The sequence below is a fragment of the Nerophis ophidion genome, linkage group LG02, assembly GCF_033978795.1.
Source record: "Nerophis ophidion isolate RoL-2023_Sa linkage group LG02, RoL_Noph_v1.0, whole genome shotgun sequence".
Lineage (NCBI taxonomy): Eukaryota > Metazoa > Chordata > Actinopteri > Syngnathiformes > Syngnathidae > Nerophis > Nerophis ophidion.
In genome coordinates, this window is record NC_084612.1 from 47,869,223 (window position 1) to 47,891,221 (window position 21,999).

The 21,999-nt window shown below is 41.2% G+C and overlaps 1 protein-coding gene across 2 annotated transcripts in view; it reads right to left on the reverse strand.

Moving 5' to 3' along the window:
* Positions 1-423: 423 nt before the first annotated feature.
* The window catches only part of LOC133541835 (metabotropic glutamate receptor 4-like), a 501,243-nt gene continuing 479,667 nt past the window's right edge, over positions 424-21,999 (reverse strand). For both annotated transcript variants that reach the window (XM_061885477.1, XM_061885475.1), the window contains 2 exons: positions 7,146-7,392; positions 424-3,547 (listed from right to left, as the gene is read on the reverse strand). In XM_061885477.1, the coding sequence (XP_061741461.1) occupies positions 3,498-3,547; positions 7,146-7,392 (297 nt within the window). In that variant the 3' untranslated portion in view covers positions 424-3,497. The remainder of the gene's footprint in view (positions 3,548-7,145; positions 7,393-21,999) is intronic.

Here is a 21,999-nt window from a genome sequence, read left to right on the forward strand (position 1 = left end):
GAATTTGAGAGTCCTGTCTATAGTGGATCTAACATTAGAGTTTGAGAGTCCAGTCCATAGTGGATCTAATATAATAGTGTGAGAGTCCAGTCCGTTTTGGATCTAATACAATAGTGTGAGAGTCCAGTCCATAGTGGGACCAGCCACGGGATCATCTTGAATGGAGACTAGTCAGCAGCCCTCTTCTGTGTTCACCTGATAACCTGAGGCAGGAGACGGGAGCAGAGCAGAAAAGAGACGGCAGATCAACTGGTCTAAAAGGGGGTTCTATTAAAAAGACTAATGAGTTTTAAGATGGGACTTAGCTTCAAGACTCTAAAAGTTTTGGCAGCAAGATCTAGGCAACATTTTGACCAAAGAGCCTTCATTACATGTTATGGGGACCATCAAGTGTTTTAAAAAGAGAAAAAGGAGGCACAGAAATTGAGAGTTTGGAAACATTTTAATAGAAATTAAATTTGGTATAAAAAAAAATAAACATGCTTCACACACTTTGTAAGATTTTTTTTGTTTGTTTGATTTCTTTTTACAAAGACGTAAATCTGATAAGCCAGGCACTGTTAACGTTGTGTACATCTTCTTTTTGGAGTATGTGGGGACAGAAAAGCGGACGTCACCAATCTATTGAATCACACGCAATTTAGTCAGCACACCCGACCCTCCCACACAGAAGTAAGCGGCGTTGAACTCACGAAACAAAAATGGCTCCCCAGACACATGTCACGGCTTTGAAGGAAATGTGAAGTCAGCAAGTCTTCACCCAGAGACTGTATGTACAAAACCCCAAAAAGCAGTTAAGTTGTCACATTGTGTAAATGGTAAATAAAAAGAGAATACAATGATATGCAAATCCTTTTCAACTCGTTGGTTCAACAGTCTCCTTTCTCAGTTTAGCATTCCCATTTTCAATGGGAGACAGGTCTGGACTACCGGAAGGCCAGTCTAGTACCATACCATACCATGCCTTTTACACTTTTTGCCTCGAACAGTCCAAATAGTTATTTTCCTCGTTGTTCCACAGTTTCCAAAAACAATCAGAAATGTGGACTTGTCAGACCACAAAACACTTTCCACTTTGCATCAGTTCATCCTAGATTAGCTCAGGCCCCAGTGAAGCCGGGGGCGTTTCCGGGTGTTGTTGATAAATGGCTTTGGCTTTGACAGTAGAGTTTTAACTTGTACTTATGTTAGAATAATCATGTTGACGTTATCACACAACTTTAGTATGCTTAAAGTCTGTTGCCATAGTTATTAACTAATGTGCTCACGATAGACTTTTGTATCTATGCAAGGACGAAACTTCTTGTCTGAGGGGTGGCCTCAGCCGCAGATGTTATCTTTGTTTTAGCCCGCTAACAGCCAAGGATTTAAGGACCTCAACGCAGATAAGACGACATCGCGCAGACGAAGCAGAGACAAGGCAAAATCACAAGGCCCCCAGCACATTACGTCGCGTATTGTGTGTACTGAACCTGATTTGCATGATATATGTGACCACTCCTTTTAGAGGCGGCCTCAGTGATGTGGACTGGGGAACTCCTGAATAAATAGAGGGATGCGGGAGCTGTACCTTTGAGCATAGGGCGAGACTGTGACTAAGTGTGCATATCCATGCGTTCTCCTCATGGGCGAAATTGAACTCTGTCTCTGCATGGTTCCTTGCTTCTTGTCTGTTTAATAAATCTCATCAGTGTTTGAACCTGAAAACTTACAGACGTAGTGACCAACTGTAATTACCGAGAGTGGTTTTCTGAAGCGTTCCTGATCTTGTGTGGTGATATCCTTTACACACCGACGTCGGTTTTTGATGCAGTACTGCCTGAGGGATCGAAGGCTATGGGCATTCAATGTTGGTTATTGGCTTTGCCGCTTATGTGCAGAGATTTCTCTCAGATTCTCTGAACCTTTTGATGATATTACGGAGCGTAGATGGTGAAATCCCTAAATTCCTTGCAATAGCTGTTTGAGAAATGTTGTTCTTAAACAATTTGCTCAAGCATTTGTTGACAAAGTGGTACCCTTTGCCCCGTCCGTGTTTGTGAATGACTGAGCATCTCATTTCCTGTTCCCAATTAGTTAAAAAGTACCAATGAGTTTCTCACACCTGGGAGGTGAGGGGAGCAGTGAGCAGCAGCAATCGCCACGCCCAGGAATCATTTTTTGGTGATTTAACCCCCAATTCCAACCCTTGATGCTGAGTGCCAAGCAGGGAGGTAATGGTTCCCATTTTTATAGTCCATGGTATGACTCTCCCGGGGTTTGAACTCACGACCTACCAATCCACTAGGCCACTGAGCAGGTGAGCTTACAGCGCCTGGTATTACAAGGCGGTCTCCCATCCAAGTACTAACCAGGCTCGACCCGGCCTAGCTTCCGATATCTGACTGAATTGGGCGTGCTCAGGGTAGTATAGCCGTAAGCCAAATAAGTGTTTGATGGGCATTCCTTAACTTTCTCAGTCTTTTTTGCCACTTGTGCCTGTCTTTTTGCAACTTGTTGCAGGCACTCAATTCCAAATGAGCTAATATTTGCAAAAAATAACAAGGTTTTCCAGTTCCAATGATAATTGTCTTTAATTTGCAGTCTATTCAATTGCATATAAATTGAACAGGATTATTTACCATTTACACGAGCTCTGGTTTTGGGATTTTGTAAATATATCTTAAAAAGCCTTACCCTTATCACGCCGGGGAAGGACACGGAGCCCGCCCGGAGTAATGACCGCTCTTAGGGATGATGGATATATAGATATCACCTTCAGGGGGAATGGCTACCAAGGGCGAATGTCCTCTTAAATCCTCCGGGGTGTGTAGGGGGGAATGGCTGCTGGCAGGGGGCTGGGGGGCTCAGCATCCAGGCCACGGTGGGGGATGAAGGATGGCAGTGGCGCCCTCTTTGGGGAGTTGGGAAGTTGGGTGGTAACACGTCACTAAATCGTCACCATTCAAAGAAACGCAAAAGAGGCCCAAACAGGTAAAATGCATTCCAAATATAGATATTTTTCTTTCTTTTTTTGTTTTCGTTTGTTTTGTCAACAACAACAACAACACGTGAACATGCACAAAAAATGTAGCATCCGACCGGCAGTCTAGAAACAAACCCAAGCCGGTCGATCATAGACTTGTTCAAGACACAGGGAGCCATCTTTTTTTGTTTAGTTTTCTACCACCCACTGAAGTCTTTTTGGTGTGGACTTCTCGGGTGTTGGCGTTGCAAAAGACGACATAGACGACACCTCCACGTATGTCAGATCTCTGATACACATGACACACGAAAAAACAAAAACCTCCCCTGTCATGCAGTGTTTTTTTTCCTCTAGAGGACCATTCCTAACAAGCCTTTCTGCGTCCCCTTGGAGTGCATCCCAGTGGTTTTTCCTCGCCGCGTTTGGAGAACATTCCCACGTTCATTTTTGGCATTTTTTTTTTTTTTTGTGTCTCACTCCTGAAGTGGATCAGGCAGAAATCCTGAAGTAAAGATAATTAATAAGGTGTTCGTTAGATGGCATGGTTGCTGTAGCTGATGTACGTCTGCTTGGTGGAGAAACCTGCAACACAGCAATGAGACAGGAAGTCTCGGTCAAAACTTTTTGCTACATTGGGTTCACAAAATTTGGCTATCGATTCCTCGTAAAAATTCCAAAGTCAACATTCGGCTTTGTTGTAAGAAAATGGGAGAGTTTGGGGAACAACAGCAACTCAGCCACCAAGTAGTAAACTGACAGAGAGGGGAGTCAACAAATGCTGAAGAGCATAGTGCAAAGACTTTCTGCACAGTCAGTTCCAAACTTCCTGTGACCTTCAAATTAGCCCACGTACAGTACGCAGAGAGTTTCAAGGGATGGGGTTTTCATTGCCGAGCAGCTGCATCCAAGCCATACATCACCAAGTCCAATGCAAAGCGTGGGATGCAGTGGTGTAAAGCACATTGCCACTGGACTCTAGAGCAGTGGAGACGCCTTCTCAGGAGTGATGAATCAGGCTTTTCCATCTGGCAATCTGATAGACCAGTCTGAGTTTGGACTGCATTGTGCCAGGTGTGAAATGTGGTAGAGGAGGAATGATGGTGTGGGGTTGTTTTTCAGGAGTTGGGCTTGGCCCCTTTAGTTTCAGTAAAAAGAACTTGGAATCCTCCAGGATACCAAAACATTTTGGACAATTCCATGCTCCCAACCTTGTGGGAACAGTTTGGAGCGGGGCTCCCTTCCTCGACCAACATGACTGTGCACCAGTGCCGCAAAGCAATGTCTATAAATACATGGATGACAGAGTCTGGTGTGGATGAACTTCACGGGCCTGCACAGAGTCCTGACCTCTACCTGATAGAACACCTTCGGGATGAATTAGAACGGACACTGAGAGCCAGGCCTTCTCCACCAACATCAGTGTGTGACCTTATCATTGAGTTTTTTGAAAAACGGTGGAAAATTCCTATAAACATACTCGGCAACATTGTGGACAGCCTTCCCAGAATATTTGAAGCTGTAGTAGCTGCAAAAGGTGGAACCACATTATATTGAACCCTATGGGTTAGGAATGGAATGGCATAACAGTATAATATATTATATATATATATATATATATAGGGACATATATATATATATATGTATATATATATATATATATATATATATATATATATATATATGTATATATATATATATATATATATATATATATATATATATATATATATATATATATAATATACAGATATAGAATAACAAAAATATAATACTAAATAATCCATCCATTTTCTACCGCGTATTCCCTTTTAGGGTCGCGGGGGGCGCTGGCGCCTATCTCAGCTAATGTATTTAAAATATTTATTATATTTATTATTTATATCTAATATTATTGTTATTATAAATAACCAACATAGAGGAAGGCAAAGTGGAGGAAGCAGGCGACTTGAATGGCAGAAGAGAGTTTTCATGCTCTGGCTTCTCCTTTGCAGGGTTACTAGCCATGATTAGCTCCTGGCCAGGCTGCACTGTTTACATTTAAGGAATACAAGGCAGATATGGGACTCATTTTCCTCACTTTTTAACATGTCTGGAATAGGAAATATGCACCCAACTGAAGGTTTGCGTTACAAATACATATTCCGTCAAGCCAATCGCCAACATCTTTTTTTTTTTTTTTTTCCCATTAGCTGTCCCGCTGGTCTCGCCAGACGAGCTGATTCGCTGAGGTGGAGCAGATAAACCCTGACACATTTGCCAGCACATCCACCCCCCCCCCCCCTGCCCCGCCCCCCACGTCCCACAGCCCCTGACTAGAAATGTTCTTTTTTATCAAGCCAAATCTCCACTCTGAGTCCTGACAGTGACGAATGGCCGCTTATTCAAATAGCCATGCAGCCAACAGCCCCTGAACACAACAATCCCCAGGGGATACATTGCTGCTGGTCATCAGTCATGCATCCCTGGGTCTTCGTGCCATTTATTGTACCTGAAGGCATCTCTTACTTGGTGGCAACAAAACATATTGTACCATCATCCCCTGAAGGCATTACCTCGTTTGGTGACTACAAAACTTATTTTACCAACACCCCCTGAAGGCATCACCTCCTTGGTGGCTACAAAACTTATTGTACCAACTCCCCCTGAAGGCATCACCCCCTTGGGTGCTACAGAACTTATCGTACCAACACCCCCTGAAGGTATCACCTCCTTGTTGGCTACAAAAGTTATTGTACCATATATATATATATATATATATATATATAAATATAAATATACATATATATATACAGTGGGGCAAAAAGTATTTAGTCAGCCACCGATTGTGCAAGTTCTCCCACTCAAAATGATGACAGAGGTCTGTAATTTTCATCATAGGTACACTTCAACTGTGAGAGACAGAATGTGAATTCACATTGTAGGAATTTTAAAGAATGTATTTGTAAATTATGGTGGAAAATAAGTATTTGGTCAACCATTCAAAGCTCTCACTGATGGAAGGAGGTTTTGGCTCAAAATCTCACGATACATGGCCCGATTCATTCTTTCTTTAACATGGATCAATCGTCCTGTCCCCTTGACAGAAAAACAGCCCCAAAGCATGATGTTTCCACCCCCATGCTTCACAATAGGTGTGGTGTTCTTGGCACGCAACTCAGTATTCCTCTTCTTCCAAACACGACAAGTTGAGTTAATACCAAAAAGTTATATTTCGGTTTCATCTGACCACATGACATTCTCCCAATCCTCTGCTGTATCATCCATGTGCTCTCTGGCAAACTTCAGACGGGCCTGGACATGCACTGGCTTAAGCAGGGGGACACGTCTGGCACTGCAGGATTTGATTTCCAGTCGGCGTAGTGTTTTACTGATGGTAACCTTTGTTACTTTGGTCCCAGCTCTCTGCAGGTCATTCACCAGGTCCCCCCGTGTGGTTCTGGGATTTTTTGCTCACCGTGCTAATGATCATTTTGACCCCACGGGATGAGATCTTGCGTGGAGCCCCAGATCGAGGGAGATTATCAGTGGTCTTGTATGTCTTCCATTGTCTGATAATTGCTCCCACAGTTGATTTTTTTCTCAACAAGCCGCTTGCCTGTTGTAGATTCACTCTTCACAGTCTGGTGCAGGTCTACAATTATTTTCCTGGTGTCCTTTGACAGCTCGTTGGTCTTGGGCATAGTGAAGTTTGGAGTCTGACTGTTTGAGGCTGTGGACATGTGTTTTTTATAACGAGTTCAAACAAGTGTCATTAATACAGGTAACGAGTGGAGAGCAGAAGAGCTTCTTAAAGAAGAAGTTACAGGTCTGTGAGAGCCAAAGATCTTCCTTTTTTGAAGTGTTCAAATACTTATTTTCCACCATAATTTACAAATAAATACATTAAAATTCCTACAATGTGAATTCCTGGATTTTTTTTCACATTCTGTCTCTCACAGTTGAAGTGTACCTATGATGAAAATTACAGACCTCTGTCATCAATTTAAGTGGGAGAACTTGCACAATCGGTGGCTGACTAAATATTGTTTTGCCCCACTGTACATATATATATATATATATATATATATTTGTATATATATATATATATATATATATATATATAGCTGGACATATTTATGGATATATGTACACACATACATATATATATGGAAGACCAGGTCATTACTATTCCAGTTCTTACTTTGTGTCTCCAAGCTTTCGCACAGTTCGGTCTTGGCCTCTCCGTTGGGTCTGAGTCCGGCCTTGGGGCTGAACTTGTTGGACATGGTGGCGGCGGTGACCACGGCCTTCAGGCTGCGCGTGCGCTTGAGCACGTTCTGCTCCGGGTGGAAGAGCACCACGTAGACCTTGGGCATGTAGAGCAGGCCCAGGGACACGGAGGCGCTCAGGCTGACCGAGATGGTCAGCGTGGTGGTCTGGATGTACATCTGCACGGGGAACACACACACACACACACCCACACACGCACGCACGCACACACACACACACACACACACACACACACACAAACACACACACACACAAACACACACACACACACAAACACGCACACACACAAACACACACACACGCACACACACGTTAGACCTCCGGCTGTTGGACCTTTTCCCACGTTGATGTTTGTGTGGCAGCTGCTGTGTCTGATCGTTGTTAGTGCAGCCACTGAAAAATGCCTTTAAAATGCCTTCAACTGAAAAGTATAATCATCCATAGGGTTTTTACCCGTTGTAGGTTCTTCATTCATCACTCCAAGCAACATTTGTAAGTTTTACAATATAACTACAACTATCTTTACTTACTAAAGTACCATGCACTTCCTGCCCAGGCTACTTGTATGGAAAGCCACACACACATTTTGAGTACTTTTTAACATTAAGGGACAATCCACAGCGTTGCTACCTCTGCCCCTCCTCCTGTCTGCTGGCGCAAGCCAAGGAGATTCCTCAACGAATTTCGTCTTTGGGAAATGTTGCCCCCTTAAAAATGAAATGACCCATTTTCAAGCTTGAGCAATTCCCCAAATGTTTCTTGGTTCCAAAATGTCCCTGATTACCAGGAATTCACCCATGTAGATACGACAGTTTTTAACATTTTTTTCTTTTGACTACTCCTTCCACATTTTGCAGCCAGTTTCAACCATTCTACCAATCACACTCGCCCTGGACATTCAGACAAAACGTTTCCTGAATCCAAAATGTCCCTGATTACCAGGAAATCACCCATGCAGATACTACAGTTTTTAACATTTTTTTCTTTTGACTACTCCTTCCACATTTTGCAGCCAGTTTCAACCATTCTACCAATCGCACTCACCCTGGACATTAAGACAAAATGTTTCCTGGTTCCAAAATGTCCCTGATTACCAGGAATTCACACATGTAGATACCACAGTTTTTAGCCCTTTTTTCTTTTGACTACTTATTCCACGTGTAATCCGGTTTCAACTGTTCCATCTTCAGATTCTGGTATTTGTGCTACCTAACGTTGTCCACAAAATTCCCGCTTTGCCCGACTTCCAAATTTCAAGGGATTTCCGCTTCAAATTAATAGAAATTTTCAACGTAAATGGATTACACTTTATTAACGCTTTTTACCTTCAACACCCACATTTGGCATCCAATTCAAATCGTTCCAGCATCCACACACAGTGGGAGAGTGGCCATGTGCAACCCGAGGGTTCCTGGTTCAATCCCCACCAAGTACCAATCTCGTCACGTCTGTTGTGTCCTGAGCAAGACACTTCACCCTTGCTCCTGATGGGTGCTGGTTAGCGCCTTGCATGGCAGCTCCCTCCATCAGTGTGTGAATGTGTGTGTGAATGGGTAAATGTGGAAGTAGTGTCAATGCGCTTTGAGTACCTTGAAGGTAGAAAAGCGCTATACAAGTACAACCCATTTATCATTTATTTATTCCTGGATTTTTTTAGACAACTGTTTTCCTGAAATTACCAGGAACTTTTCCCCCATGGCCATTATGCAAACTTCTTCATATCCCACGATTCTCATTATATTTGAACCTTTCCACCATGCACAAGCTACACTCTGGACATTCAGACAAAATGTTTCCTGGTTAAAATAAATGCCAGATTACCAGGAATTCCTGCATATAAATACCACCGTTTTTTACTCCTTCTTTCTTTTGACTACTTCTCCCACATTTAAATCCAGTTTCAACCTTTCCAACATCCACACTCACCCTGGACATTCAGCCAAAATGTTTTCTGGTTCCAAAATGTCCCTGATTACCAGGAATTCCCGCATTTAGATTCCACAGTTTTACCCCATTTTTCTTTTGACCACTTCTTCCCCATTTTGCATCCGGTTTCAACCGTTCCACCATCCACACGCTACACTCACCCTGGACATTCAGACAACATGTTTTCTGGTTCCAAAATGTCCTTGATTACCAGGAATTCACACATGTAGGTATCACAGTTTTTACCCCTTTTTTCTTTTCACTACTTCTTCCACATTTCTCATCAGGTTTCAACTGTTCCACCATCCACACTCACCCTGGATATTCTAGCCAAAATATTTCCTGGTTCCAAAATGTCCTTGATTACCAGGAATAAGGGCATTTTCTACTGAAATTGCGCAGATTCTTGTCAGAATTACGGAGAACTTTGCTTCAATATACAAACTTTTACAAGAACCCCTAAAGTTTGTGAACGAAGGTTCCATGGCATTTCAATCAGAAGAGACCATGATTGGCCCGAGAAAGAGCGTGTGACCAAGGCAGCGGTTCAACTTTCCCTTTGTGTTTTCAATGAAAATGGCTGAAATGGAACCGGCTTCAACACATGCATGTCTTTGTAGCATAAACTGTTAAATATTTGATGACATTTGGCCTTTTAAGCAAGATCATCCACTCAAGCCTCCCGCTGAGGGCACTCCCCCCCCTCTTCATCAAAGCAATGTAACATTTAACCCCCTCCCCCAGGTGTGACCTCTGCTTCATGTCTCCTATGTATTGCTAGGGTTAGCCACCGGGTGTATCTGGTGTGCATGGTGGCCACCTGGGAGGAAGAGGAGGAAGAGGAGGGGGGACATATGCAGTGTTGCCCTGACAGCTGTGCAGGGGCACCTCTGTACTCCTGCACCACCGCTGCCTCGGGGACTTCAGGCCAGATGTTCCTCTGGTGGACAAACATCGCTGACTTTCTGTCCATTAAGTTAGCACGGTGCAACCTCACAACTTGTATGATGCAGTTTTGTATTGTGCTAACTCCTCTACCTGTACTCCACTCCTTGAGAAACAGCTATTTTTGGGGAGGCCTTATGGTAAAGAAACCCATTTGGCTGCGGCCAATGCAATCATTCCAAACCAGCGACAACTAAAAGAGCACTGGAAGCAAACAATTCCTGGCTCGTGTGAAGAAAGGAGCCTTCAGAATGCCCTCATTCATGCCGCAGCAAAGTGATAGTGAAAGTGATCAATTATTTTTACGCAGCTCCTTTGAGGGTTGAGAATTGCAAACAGATCCTATTTCTGTCTCCTTTCAGACACAAAAATGCCTCGCATGGTTTGAAACTGGAGCTGAACGCCACTGCGTTGTTGTGCTGTTGCCATGGAAACATGCCTGGGAGAGAGTGGAGGGTGTGGGTGGGTCTCTAATTAAGCTAATAAACAAATAAAAGCCTCTGGGGACACAATAATTGAGCTTCATTTAAAAAAAGTCATTTGTAAAGATCAGAGTCTCTCAGCCTTGATTGCTTTAACGGGCCCGTTCACCCGTGACTGCCGCACCCGGGGGAGGGGGGGGGGGCGTTTGGGCGGGGCTTGCGGCGGGTCACCGCCTGGGACTCCCAGGGGGGACTCCCTCTGCCGCGAGTCTAATGAGCGCAACATTCCGAGACTGAAGATGTCAATGTGCTCGCCAGCATCCATCTTCATCAGGTCTTATTGGGCCTGCAGGACTCGGCTGGGAATAACAAGTTGGGGGAGGAGCTTGGACCAGGGGGGCGGGACTTCTGGGGTGGGGAAGTTATCACGCATACCTTGGTACTTCTGAGGAAATGTATTTTGGTCATCAATTAGTTTTAATCCTGTCATCAGGTAAAACACACTTAAGTGAAAAAAGGGTTTCTTAACTTTGTTATTATTAGTAATTAATCTTAGTCTCGATAATAATCCTTTTCAATTTGTTGTCAAATAACATGAAAGCCTTTATTTGATTATTTCCAAGCCTTTGGTCAGGCTGTTTGCTAAAAAGAAATACTAGAGAAGAGAAGGGATTCAAAAAATGTGATAAAAAACTATATTGATTAAAAATGTTTGCGCTTCATAAACGTTCTGACTTCAGCTTTAGACTTCTTCTGTTTGTTAGATGTTGTCCTTACTGCCACCAGTGGTGGAAAACATTTTTTCTTGATTACATACCATTCATTCTTTCTGTGAGTACTTTTTGAAAAATCATCAACATTAAAAATGCACTAACATTTGTGCATTTATATATATATATATATATATATATATATATATATATATATATATATATATATATATATATATATATGTATATATATATATATATCCATCCATCCATCCATCCATTTTCTAACGCTTATTCCCTTTTTGGGGTCGCGGGGGACGCTGGTGCCTAGCTCAGCTACAATCGGGCGGAAGGCATGGTACACCCTGGACAAGTCGTCATGTCATCGCAGGGCCAACACAGATAGACAGACAACATTCACACTCACATTCACACACTAGGGCCGATTTAGTGTTGCAAATCAACCTATCCCCAGGTGCATGTCTTTGGAAGTGGAAGGAAGCCGGCGTACCCAGAGGTAGCCTGGGATTGAACCCAGGACTATACATATATATATATATATATATATATATAAATATATATATATATATATATATATATATATATATACATATATATATATATATATATATATACATATATATATATATATATATCATCAATATATATATATATGTATATATATACATATATATATACATATATATATATATATACATATATATATATATATATATATATATATATATATATATATATATATATATATATATATATATATATATATATATATATATATATATACTTCAGAAAACCACTGTCACTAAATACAGTTCGTCGCTACTTCTGTAAGTGCAAGTTAAAACTCTACTATGCAAAGCGGAAGCCATTTATCAACAACATCCAGAAACGCCGCCGCCTTATCTGGGCCCGAGATCATCTCAGATGGACTGATGCAAAGGGGAAAAGTGTTCTGTGGTCTGACGAGTCCACATTTCAAATTGTTTTTGGAAATATTCAACATCGTGTCATCCGGACCAAAGGGGAAGCGAACCATCCAGACTGTTTTCAACACAAAGTTCAAAAGTCAGCATCTGTGATGGTATGGGGGTGTATTAGTGCCCAAGGCATGGGTAACTTACACATCTGTGAAGGCACCATTAATGCTGAAAGGTACATACAGCTTTCGGAGCAACATATGTTGTCATCTAAGCAATGTTATCATGGACGCCCCTGCTTATTTCAGCAAGACAATGCCAAGCCACGTGTTACAACAGTGTTGTTTCGTAGTAAAAGAGTGCAGGTACTTTCCTGGCCCGCCTGCTGTCCAGACCTGTCTCCCATCGAAAATGTGTGGCTCATTATGAAGCGTAAAATACGACAGCGGAAATCCCGGACTGTTGAACGACTGAAGCTCTACATAAAACAAGAATGAGAAATAATTCCACTTTTAAAGCTTCAACAAATTAGTTTCCTCAGTTCCCAAACGTTTATTGAGTGTTTTTTTTTTTTTTTGGTCCTGTCCAGCTTCTTAGGCAAATCATATAGTTGATGTAGATGCCCATATCGGCTGTTCAGATTTACTTCACAAAAGAGAAGTGTAGGATACTTCTCTTGTTGCCTTATTTGAACTTGACTTTATTAAATGTATTTATATTATCATCTGGTTTAGCCGAGCCGGAGCAGGATGGGCTAGAAAGAGAAAAAAAGGAAGACAAAGGGGGAATTTGTTGGGATAAGAGGGGGATTAGACAGAGAGACAAAAACAACAACAGCAAACACAAATAACAACAAAAACAACAACAACAATAGAACTACACCAGCACATACGATATGTACAAATATGATCGTAAAAGTGATAGCAAAGAAGCAGTTAGTGAAATAAATAATAATATAGAAATGACAATGAGCATTTTTGCATGCCCTTTCCTAACTACTTTGGCACGTGTTGCAGCCATGAAATTCTAAGTTCATTATTATTTGATGCAGTTAAGAATCTAATGAACTACGAGTTTTTCCGACAGACGGGCATTCCCCTGGTCCACCTGGACAAGACTCTTCCTGCTCAAGCCCTGGACGGGCGACCTTTGGGACCCATCAGGTTTCGTACTGAACCCATTTCAATGACCATTTCGGGAAACCACTGCGAGACCATCAGCCTTTAGGTTGTGGATGCACCCGTCGCCCCGCTGGTACTGGTACCACACGTCTCTTGGTCGACTGGCAGGATTTTGGCGTTGAGCTGCTTCCCATCCGGTTCTCCGCCCCAGTACCAGTGCCCACCAGACGGATCTATCCCTTGTACCAGTCTGCTACCATGACGCTGAGGTGTTCAACGAAGAGCAAGCACACGTTCTACCCCCACATAGACCTTACGACTATGCTAGTGAGCTCCTTCCGGAGGCTAAACTACCAGCTAGTCGCCTCTATAACCTGTCACTCACAGAGAAAGAGGCCATGAAGACCTACATTATTGAGGGCCTAGCTTCTGGGATCATCACCCCTTCCAAATCTCCACTGGCAGCTGGATTCTTCTTTGTCTCAAAGAAGGACGGCTCACTCAGAACTTTCATTTACTACTGTCACCTCAACAATACAACAATAAAGAACCAATACCCCCTACCACTGCTTAACTCTTCATTCGAACCATTGGCCCCTGCAAGTATCTTCTCTAAATTAGATCTCTGTAACGCCTATCATCTTGTGCGAATTAAGGAAGGGGACAAGTGGAAGACAGCGTTCAACACCCACCTGGGGCACTTTGAATACCGGGTCATGCCCTTTGGACTCACGAACGCTCCAGCTGTGTTTCAGGCCTTCGTCAATGATATTCTATGTGATATGCTTGATCAATTTGTTGTAGATTTATCTGGATGGCATCTTGATTTTTTCTCGTGGTTTGGCTGAACACCAGGAAGATGTGTGACTCGTGCTTCAGAGACTGTTGGAGAACCGACTGTTTGTTAGGGCCAAGAAGTGCAGATTTCACACCTCTTCTGTGGAGTTACTTGGTTTTGTGGTGGAAAAGGGACACATCAGGGCCGATCCCAAGAAGGTGGATGCCGTGGTGGATTGGCCTCAGTCATCTTCCAGAACAGTGTTGCGGAGGTTTCTCGGCTTCGCAGGATTTTACCGTCGCTTCATCCAGAACTTCAGTTGGATTGCCGCACCGCTCCATGCTCTCACCTCTCCTGAAAGCTCTTTTGTATGGTCGCATGCTGCCAACAAATCTTTTGAAGAACTGAAGAGGTGCTTTATCTCCGCCCCTGTCCTCGTCCACCCTGACATGGACTTGCCTTTTCTCGTGGAGGTGGACGCCTCCAACTCCGGGATTGGTGCCATACTTTACCAACGCTCTAAGATTGACAATTTGATTCACCCAGTTGCATTATTTTCCAGAAGCCTATCCCTGGCAGAGCGGAACTACGACGCTGGGAACAGAGAGCTGTTGGCGGTCCACAAAGCTCTCTCTGAATGGCTACATTTCTTGGAGCGGGCTCGTCACCAGTTCCAGATCCTGACCGACCACAGCAATCTCCTCCACATCCGCTCTCCCAGGAGGCTGAATAATCAACAGGCAAGATGGCAACAATTCTTCTCCCGATTCGACTACTTGCTATCTTTCAAACCCGGATCTAAGAACGCTAAGGCAGACGCTCTTTCCAGAGTGTTTTATGGAGGAACCTTCAGAGTGATGAGTAGATGTTCCTATTCTGCCTCCCTCTCGTATCGTGGGGATGGTCTCCTGGAAAGTGGAGGAATTTGTTAAGACTGCACTGCGCTCCAATCCAGGACCTGGGGGTGGACCACCCCACAAGCTTTTTGTTCATCAAGGAACTGCGATCCAGAGTCCTGGATTGGGGTCACTCTAGCTTGTTCTCGTGCCATCCTGTATTCCAACGAACCCTATCACTGCTTCGTAGATGCTTCTGGTGGCCATCCATGGCCAGAGACACGTGTGAGTTTAACGCGGCTTGTTCTTCTTGTGCCTGCAGCAAGGCCTCACATAGACCTCCTGCTGGTCCCCTTCACCCGCTTCCCATCCCTCCCCGCCCACGGTCACACATCGCCTTGGACTTTATCACAGGATTCCCGGCCTCCAGAGGTAACACCACTATATTAACCTTTGTGGACCGTTTTTCCAAGGCAGCCCATTTCACTTCGCTTAGCAAATTACCCGCGTTTCCTCAGCAGCTGGGTCTGCGGGCGCCTCCTCTGACAGGGTGGTCAGACACGCCTTCACTCGTGCTGAGCGCAGCACGCCAACGCAGCAACGAGCCTGCACACAATCAATAATCAAAACACCTGGACTTGACGAGAGGGAGCGGCATAAAACACCAGTGAAGCCAGGAGACCTTATCCAGAACGGAGCCAATCTCCTTTGAGTAAGCATCACGTCTGGCACTCCTCCCTTGTTCTTTGCTCGCTTTCTTGTGCTCTTCCTCGATCCCGACTTGATGTCTTTTGTGTTTTCCCCAGTGTCTTCTCTGATCGTGTCCTGCCTCACGACCTCCTCCTGGATCTTTGCTTGCCCTCCCCGATCCTTGACCTCTGCTTGGACCCGACCATCGTTGCTTCTCTCCAGCCCCCGACCGCTTGCCTCCCTGTTGACTGCCCCGTCGCTTTCCCCCTTGGAATTGACGAAAGATGCATCCAACACGCACAGACAACACCCTCTGGTAAATTCCACATTGTTATTTCCACACATCGTCCGTATTCATTCTCTAGTGGTAGCATACACCCCCCACACATTCATCACAGGTTTTAATAAACCTTCTAAAACCACAGTTCTGTCCTGGTGTTGCCTCCTTCCTTTTGCCCAGGACACAACATTACTACCTTATTAACCATGTACTATATTACCTACTCATCCAATGTTCCTTTTGTCCGAGGCTCCCACCTCCACTTCCTGCCTGTGCCGCCAAGAGAACGGTCGCTTCAGACGTTCTCTCCAAGTAAACAGGTGTCAAGATTTCCGGAAGCTGACGTAAAACACAGAGATGACGGGCCACCAGATGTCCCGCTCTGAATAATGGAGAAATGCCACCCATGGTCACGTCGTGATGAGGTGTGCCAGGGCTGGATAAGGTACATCAAGATGCAGGAATTGGAGCGTGGAAATGTGTGGGTGCTTTATGGGTGTGTCACCGCCATGCAGCGCTGTGATTACGACGCTTGTTTGCTTGGACGCGCTCATTCTGCGGAATAAGACGCTTGTTTATGGAGCACTGGTAAAAACATCACCGTCATGTGGTGCATCATGATCAGTCCATCGTCTACAACCTGTCAACAACAAGTGTTCTAAACACGAAATAAAAGCCTATTATTAGAATATTTCTCATGTTTTTCATGGTAGTACATAGTTAATATGATACATAGTTAATATGGTAGTACATGGTTAATATGGTCCATTGTTAATATGTCAGTACGTAGTTAATATAGTACATAGTTAATATGGTAGTATATGGTTAATATGGTAGTACATAGTTTATATGGTAGTACATAGTTAATATGGTACATAGTTAATATGGTAGTACATGGTTAATATGGTCCATTGTTAATATGTCAGTACGTAGTTAATATAGTACATAGTTAATATGGTAGTATATGGTTAATATGGTAGTACATAGTTTATATGGTAGTACATAGTTAATATGGTCCATAGTTAATTTGGTAGTACATAATTAATGTGGTGCATAGTTAATACGGTAGTACATCGTTAATTTGGTTCATAGTTAATATGGTAGTACATAATTAACATGGTCCATAGTTAATATGGTAGTACATAGTTGATATGGTAGTACATAATTAATATGGTTCATAGTTAATACGGTAGTACATAGTTAATATGGTCCATAGTTAATATGGTAGTACCTAATTAATATGGTGGTACATAGATAATATGGTAGTACATAGTTAATATGGTAATACCTAATTAATATGGTCCATTGTTAATATGGTAGTACATAGCTAATATGGTGGTACATAGATAATATGGTAGTACATAGTTAATATGGTAATACCTAATTAATATGGTCCATTGTTAATATGGTAGTACATAGCTAATAAGGTAGTACATAGTTAATATGGTAGTACCTAATAAGTATGGTCCACTGTTAATATGGTAGTACATAGCTAATATGGTAGTGCATAGTTAATATGGTAGTACATAATTAATAAGGTCCATAGGCAATATGGTAGTACATAGTTAATAAGGTAGTACAACGTTAATATGGTAGTCCATCCATCCATTTTCTACCGCTTAGTACATAATTAATATGGTCCATAGTTAATATGGTAGTACATAATTAATATGGTCCATAGTTAATATGGTAGTACATAGTTAATATGGTCCATAGTTAATATGGTACATAGTTATTATGGTAGTACATAGTTAATATGTTCCATAGTTATTATAGTAGTCCATAGTTAATATGGTAGTAGATAGTTAACATGGTAGTACGTAATTAATATAGTCTATAGTCTATGTTGAAATTTAAACAAAATAAATGTAACATACTTTACGGACTTTAAAGTCCACCAATATATAGGATGGACCCACTAAATGATATAAATATTTTTTTCGTGTATTAACCACACCAAACTATAAGTCACAGATATACATATGTCGTGAAATGAGTTATTACTGTTGCGATCCGTTACTCAGATATTTTCACATATTGTTTATTGTTCCATTGTCTCATTCTCCGTCTGATTAGCATACTTCCTGTTTAGTCAGTCACCTTGGTTACACATTGAGTTCACCTGCTCCTCATTTTCTACACACACCTGGTTCTCCTTGATTACTCCCTATATAAGCCTTTCTCTTTTCTTTGTTCAGTCTGGGTATATTCTCGCTAGCTTTTCACGCTAAGCCTTTGTTTTATTCCAGCTCTGACGCTGATGAATTGTTTTTCCTTTTCGTGTGCCTTCGTGCCAGTCTTAGTTTTTCTGTTTTCTATTCCTAGCTTTTATGCTAGCGCCCTTGGTTTATTTTGTCTGTTAGCTCCAGTATTTTTATTCTTAGCCTGCTTTTGTTAAGTTTAATAAATCATTTACACTTACGATTGCTGTGTTCTTGTCGACGCATCCACGGAGGGACAAACCCGGCATTACTATGCCAATCAGTCATTACAATTTACACACAAATATTCGTACATCCATCAATTTTCTACCGCTTATTCCCTTTGAGGTCTCGGGGGCGCTGGTGCCTATCTCAGCTACAATCAGGCAGAAGGCAGCGTACACCCTGGCAAAGTTGCCACCTCATCGCAGGGCCAAATATTCTTATATTAGTGTAATATTATTTACATTCCAAACTGTAAGTAAAAGGATGATCAAAACAAAACAGACGTCATGGTCATGGACCCACGAGCTGCGCGAGCTCGCTCTCCAATCAGCTAAACATATTAGCTAATGCTAACGATGCTATCAGTACAAAAGCACGTAAAATTTATGCATGAAGTAAGTCAGAATTGTTTTAGTTATATTGTAAAATGTTGCTTGCAAGAATCCATACGAGTAAAACGCTATGGATAACCTGAGAACGGAACGGCACTTCTACGTTCTTGTGGAAGATGACCCACAAATATATATATATATATATATATATATATATATATATATATATACATATATATATATATATATACAAACCCCGTTTCCATTTGAGTTGGACAATTGTGTTAGATGTAAATATAAACGGAATACAAAGATTTGCAAAACATTTTCAACCCATATTCAGTTGAATATGCTACAAAGACAACATATTTGATGTTCAAACTGATAAACTTTTTTTTTTTTGCAAATAATCATTAACTTTAGAATTTGATGCCAGCAACACGTAGCAAAGAAGTTGGGAAAGGCGGCAATAAATACTGATAAAGTTTAAGAATACTAATCAAACACTTTTTTGGAACATCCCACAGGTGTGCAGGCTAATTGGGAACAGGTGGGTGCCATGATTGGGTATAAAAGCAGCTTCCCCAAAATTGCTCAGTCTTTCACAAGAAAGGATGGGGCGAAATACACCCCTGACTGATGCAAAGTGGAAAAGTGTTCTGTGGTCTGACGAGTCTACATTTCAATTGTTTGGGGAAATATTCGACATTGTGTCATCCGGACCAAAGGGGAAGCGAACCATCCAGACTGTTATCGACGCAAAGTTCAAAAGCCAGCATCTGTGATGGTATGGGGGTGCATTAGTGCCCAAGGCATGGGTAACTTACACATCTGTGAAGGCACCATTAATGCTGAAAGGTAGATTCAGGTTTTGTAACAACATATGCTGCCATCTAAGCGCCGTCTTTTGCATAGACGTCCCTGCTTATTTCAGCAAGACAATGCCCAGCCTCATTGAGCACGCGTTACAACAGCATGACTTCGTAAAAAAATGGTGCAGGTAATTTCCTGGCCCGCCTGCAGTCCAAACCTGTCTGCCATCGAAAATGTGTGGCGCATTATGAAGCGTAAAATACGACAGCCGAGACCCCGGACTGTTGAACGACTGAAGCTCTACGTAAAACAAGAATGGGAAAGAATTCCACTTTCAAAGCTTCAACAATTAGTTTCCTCAGTTCCCAAACGTTTATTGAGTGTTGTTAAAAGAAAAGGTGATGTAACACAGTGGTTAACATGCCCTTTCCCAACTACTTTGGCATGTGTTGCAGCCATGAAATTCTAAGTTCATTATTATTGGCAAAACAAAAAATTAAAGTTCATAAGTTTGAACATCAGATATCTTTGTAGTGCATTCAGTTGAATATTGGTGGAAAAGGATTAGCAAATGATGACATTCCGTTTATATGTACATCTAACACAATTTCACAACTCATATGGAAACGGGGTTTGTTTATATAGTATATATATATATATATATACATATATATAGACAGAGTATATATATATATATATATATATATGTATATATACATACATACATATATATATATATATATATATATATACATACATACATATGTATATATATATATATATATATATATATATATATATATATATATATATATATATATATATATATATATATATTTATATATATATATATTTTTTTAATTTTAATTTTCCTGAAGGAACTCTCCTGAAGGAATCAATAAAGTACTATCTATCTATCTATATCCGCTTATTACCTTTGGGGTCGCAGGGGCAGCTGGTGCCTATCTCACCTACAATCGGGCAGAAGGCGGAGTACACCCTGGACAAGTCGCTACCTCATCGCAGGGCCAACACAGATAGACAGACAACATTCACACTCACATTCACACACACACACACATATATATATATATATATATATATATATATATATATATATATATATATATATATATATATATATATATATATATATATCTACATATACATTGTTAAATGAGTTATTTACACATACATTTTTTTGGGGTTTAATAACATACCTTAAATGTGTTAGTATGTTAGCTAATGCTAGCAAAGCTAACTTACGATAGCAGGCAAAAATAGGAATGAAAACACTTCTACAGACATCACCGATGGGACGGTTTAGTAAGTAAGAACAGTTTTAGTTATATTGTAAAACTTACAAACGTTGCTTGGAGTGATGAACGGATAATCTGTACAAGAAGGAACGCTATGGATGGCTAGAAGACGGAACAACATGTGTACTTCTGGTTTTAACTCGTCCAAAAGATGGCGCCGTAGCACAAACAGAAACACACCCATTTAGGTTATTTACTTGTTTAGTTTCTTTTGAGCCTTTTGCATTATGGCTTTTAGCAAAGAAAAGTTTATAAATAAACTGCGCCGTTTTGTAGGCCGCAGGGTGAAGCGTAGGAACAAGTCGGCGGTATATATTTAAGATCATACAATTAGAGAAAAAAAAATCCAATTATATTAAAAGATATGAAATGCCATAACATGATGAAAATGTAGCTAAAAAAGAAGATGTGCAATGTCTTAATTTGTCATGAAATGAACAAACTATATTAATTTCTTCTTTTTTTTCAAACACCAGTATTTTCCTTTAGGATCAATAAAGTTTGTCTAATAGATAGGTTTAATGTAATTGTTTGTTTGCTTAACCTAATTAATATTAGACACTATATATTCCAAATTTCATCAGCTGCGGTTTTTATATATAATAAGAAAAGGTTTCTCTTTTCGTTATTATTATTTTGTTTTATTTTTATTTTATTCATTTGTTTTATTTTATTTTATTCCCTACTTTAGCACGCTCAGAGAAGTGGTCAACATTTTTAAATCTATGAAATATCTCCCCACTAAGTATTTCAAGTTGGAGGGACTGAAAAAAAAAATATATTACTCAGCATTGAAAGCGGAAACATTGTGAGTACACAACCTAAAAGCAGTGAAATTGTCACCTTGTGTAAATGGTAAATAAAAAGAGAATACAATCATTTGCAAATCCTTTTCAACTTATATTCAATTGAATAGACTGAAAAGACGAGATATTTCATGTTCACACTGAGACCCTTGGTTATTTTTTGCAAATATAAACTCATTTGGAGTTTGATGCCTGCAAATTGTTTCAAAAGAGCTGGCACAAGTGGCAAAAAAGAGTGAGAAAGTGGATGAATGCTCATCAAATACTTATTTGGAACATCCCGCAGGTGAACAGGCTAATTGGGAACAGGTGGATGCCATGATTGGGTATAAAAGCAGCTTCCATGAAATGCTCAGTCGTTCAAAAACAAGGACGGGGCGAGGGTCACCACTTTGTCAACAAATGTCCGACCAAATTGTTGAA